General features: G+C 39.2%; 1 protein-coding gene across 4 annotated transcripts in view; it reads left to right on the top strand.

Annotated features, from left to right (window-relative positions):
• Positions 1 to 3,282, top strand: part of GKAP1 (G kinase anchoring protein 1) — a 110,120-nt gene that overhangs the window by 59,583 nt on the left and 47,255 nt on the right. For all 4 annotated transcript variants that reach the window (XM_045298643.1, XM_045298642.1, XM_004715958.3 and 1 more), the window contains one exon: positions 2,005 to 2,128. In XM_045298643.1, coding sequence (XP_045154578.1) covers positions 2,005 to 2,128 — 124 coding nt within the window. The remainder of the gene's footprint in view (positions 1 to 2,004; positions 2,129 to 3,282) is intronic.

Genomic DNA, 3,282 nt, shown 5'->3' with positions numbered 1-3,282 from the left:
GGAGGCCCAATGTCCATCTGCTGCCTTAATACTAAGCCTATAAATATATGCACATAGATCTGTTTCCCCACACTCTTATATAAATATATTTACATTTGTACATTCCAGTCTTGAAACCTCTATAAATACCCTTTGTCACTTAGTTCTTTCCTCTATTTCATTTTACTTTCCTCGTCCCACTATCATGCTCAGCCATCATTTGGGCTTCAGTGATCTCCTCGGTTACAGTGCCCTTGCTGAATCCCTACCAGGCGCCTCTCACACCCTCCTTGCCACTGATTTTGGATCACTTGTTGCTCCCATGTCCCTGGGTTGGTCAGCACCACCTCCTTACCCCCGCCTCCCCCTCTCCTGTGTCCCCCCGGAACTGTTGGTCCCTTTGTTTTCTCTTCCAGACTCTTCATCCAGTCTACCTTATCTAGATAGATCTGTAGAGATAATAATATGCATCAAAAACCAAGCCATCTCAAGATAGGCGATCAGTGATAATATAGCGATGGCAACAAAAAAAGGAAACCAATTCCCCATAGACAAATAAATTAATTAAAAGAAAAAAATTTTAAGTATGAAGAAAAACCTGTAAATAGATCAAGGTCTGGTTTTTTATTTCTAGGCGTGTCCTTCAGTCAGGTCCGAAGGGGTACCATGCTCTGGCCCCAAAGTACTTTGTACTCTTCTCGGGGGGCTTTCTGCTCTGCTCCCACGGTTGCTCTGCCGCACGCTTTGTGGTTTGCCTCAGTGTCTCAGGGTCAGTCTGGGCCAGTCCCGACAATGAGTCTCCAGTGTTGTTCCCCCCTAGAGCCTGGGGCCATCAAGGGACGGCGTGTGTGTCTCGTGGTGGGATCAGCCATATTGTCCACTCTGTCCATTGGCTGTTCAGAGCGGGGATGTCATCCTCCAGGCCTGGTGGGTCAGGATGTTCTCCACTCTCTCTTCCTCCCCCTAAGTGCTCCAGTGTGCTCTGATCAAACATGCCCCTCTCCCCTAGCTGCAGCTTCAGTGCTGTCCTCTCAAATAAATTCTCCTGGGGGGCGGGGCATTTGTCCTTGTAGCTGGTATGGGGACTACCACTTTCTTTCCCTCCACCTCCACCTCTCCCATGTCCCCCAGAACTGACTCTTCCATTGTTTTCTCCTCCAGATTGTTCATCCTGCCTATCTTATTTAGACAGATCTGCAGAGATAATAATTTGCACAAAAACAAGACAGAGCAAAACCAAGCAACAAAAGAAAACAACAACAACAAAAATCCATTGACAAAAACAAGACAAAAAACATCACAACACAACAACTAAAAAAGAAAAGCTTGTAGTTAGTTCAAGGACTGTTTGTTGGCCTCTAGGAGTGCCCTCTGGTGGAGTCTGATGGGGTGCTAAGCCCTGACCCTAAAGTCTATTTTTGGTATTCTCTGGGGACTTCGTTGCTCTGTTCCCCATGCTGTTCTGTTGCATGCCCTCAGTGCTTTGCCTCGGCGTGGTGGGATCAGATCGGGCACAATTCCTACACTGTCTCCAGTGTTGTCCCCTGAGCAGGTACATTTTTAAGAAGATTGGAGAAGCTAAGTCTGAGGTAGGCATAGATATAGTCAGAAAGGATGAGAAAATCAAGTGATGTTTTAAAATATCTATTGAATTTGGCAATTAGGAAGAGGTTGATCTTTGTAACAAGAGAATGACTCAAGCCAGATTTAAGTAGGATGAGAAATGAATTCATAGAGGAAATTTATTGTGGATCATTGTCTTAAATGTGGTTTTGAAAAACAAGAAAAATGTGACCACTAGGACGGTGTTACAGGCAAAGGTATACATTTTTTTTTTTTTTAGCAATGTGTAAGGTGCAAGAGATTGAGTATATAAATAAACAGATATCCTTTGAATTTTTTCAAGTTTGATGCTTTAAAATTTGCTTATAATCCTTAACAGAAGTTTAAGATACACACTGCCTGTTGATGGTTGATGTTACTAATGTAAACTAAGCTACTTTATTCTTTGGTAATTTCTTTTAGGAGTATGAAAATTCTGAATATGTTTCAACTCAGTCAAGGGTAATGAATAAAAAAGATAAAAGAAAGAATCATCAGGGAAAAGACAAACCTCTCACAGTATCACTAAAAGATTTTCAATCTGAAGGTAATATATGTACTATATTATTCTAGAAGAGCTGTTTTTTATAAATCTCTATATTTGCTACATAATTAAATGAAAAGTAACCTTTCTAATTAATAGTAAGTAGAGCTAAACAATAAGTAGATATGTTTTCTTGCCATTTTATTTAGAATATAAAAATTCTAAACTTATTTGAAATAAGCTAAAACCATTGGAGGATTTAAATGCTTTAAAATCAGTAATTAAAAACCTGTAAAACGTCAAGAATTGATCTTTTTGTATTGTGAGTTTTTCCTCCTAAAATTCACTGAAAATAAAAAAAACTGACATTTGTAGATTTTGAGTTATCTTGAAAGATTTTATTGTCCTTTTATATGAAGGGATTTTTCCCACACTAGGCTGGAGTTAAAAAGAGAAAAATTACTGCCATTGAGTTGATCCCAACTCATAGCAACCTCGTGGAATAGTATAGGTTAGAAGCCTAATGTGCAAACACTAAGCCACCCAGGTTCCCACACTCGGGGTAGTATCTTCAGATTTCATCCATTGTTGTTGATCAACCTCTCCAAGTTCCTTGCAAATTATGTCTTAAAAAACTGGAATGCAATTATGTGACAGTAGGTGTGTTTTGTATCGGACAAAAATTCTATAGTAGTTATCTTGTGCTCCTCTATAGAAATACCACAAGTGGTGGATAACTTTAGCAAACAAATTTATTTTCACACAGTTTAGAAGGCTGGAAGTCTGAGTTTGGTGCTAGCTCTAGGGTAAAGTTTCTCCTCCTGTCCTTTCTGGAGGAACATCTTTGTCTCTTTGTGTAATCTTCATCTTTCTTTCCTATGCTAAGCTTGTCTGAATCTCCTTTCTATCAAAATAGATTGAATACACCATATAATAATCTTGCCTCATTAATGTAATAAAAAACCCATTTCCAAAGTGTTACTATAACTACAGGCATAGAGCTTAGGAAATGGTGGATAACCATAGGCACAGAGGTTAGGATACATAGCACATATTTGGGGGGGACATAATTCAATCCATAATAATCATCTGCCAAATTTTAAAGACCAACCACAGGCACATTATTTTTTTTTCTTTTTTAACATTTTATTAGGGGCTCATACAACTGTTATCCCAATCCATACACACATCAATTGTGTAAAGCGCATTTGTACATC

The sequence above is a fragment of the Echinops telfairi genome, unplaced genomic scaffold, assembly GCF_000313985.2.
Source record: "Echinops telfairi isolate 266 unplaced genomic scaffold, ASM31398v2 ScPeMD7_7429;HRSCAF=8467, whole genome shotgun sequence".
Taxonomy (NCBI): domain Eukaryota; kingdom Metazoa; phylum Chordata; class Mammalia; order Afrosoricida; family Tenrecidae; genus Echinops; species Echinops telfairi.
The sequence above is the reverse complement of the archived record's forward strand: the minus strand, read 5'-3'. Positions and strand labels throughout refer to the sequence as shown.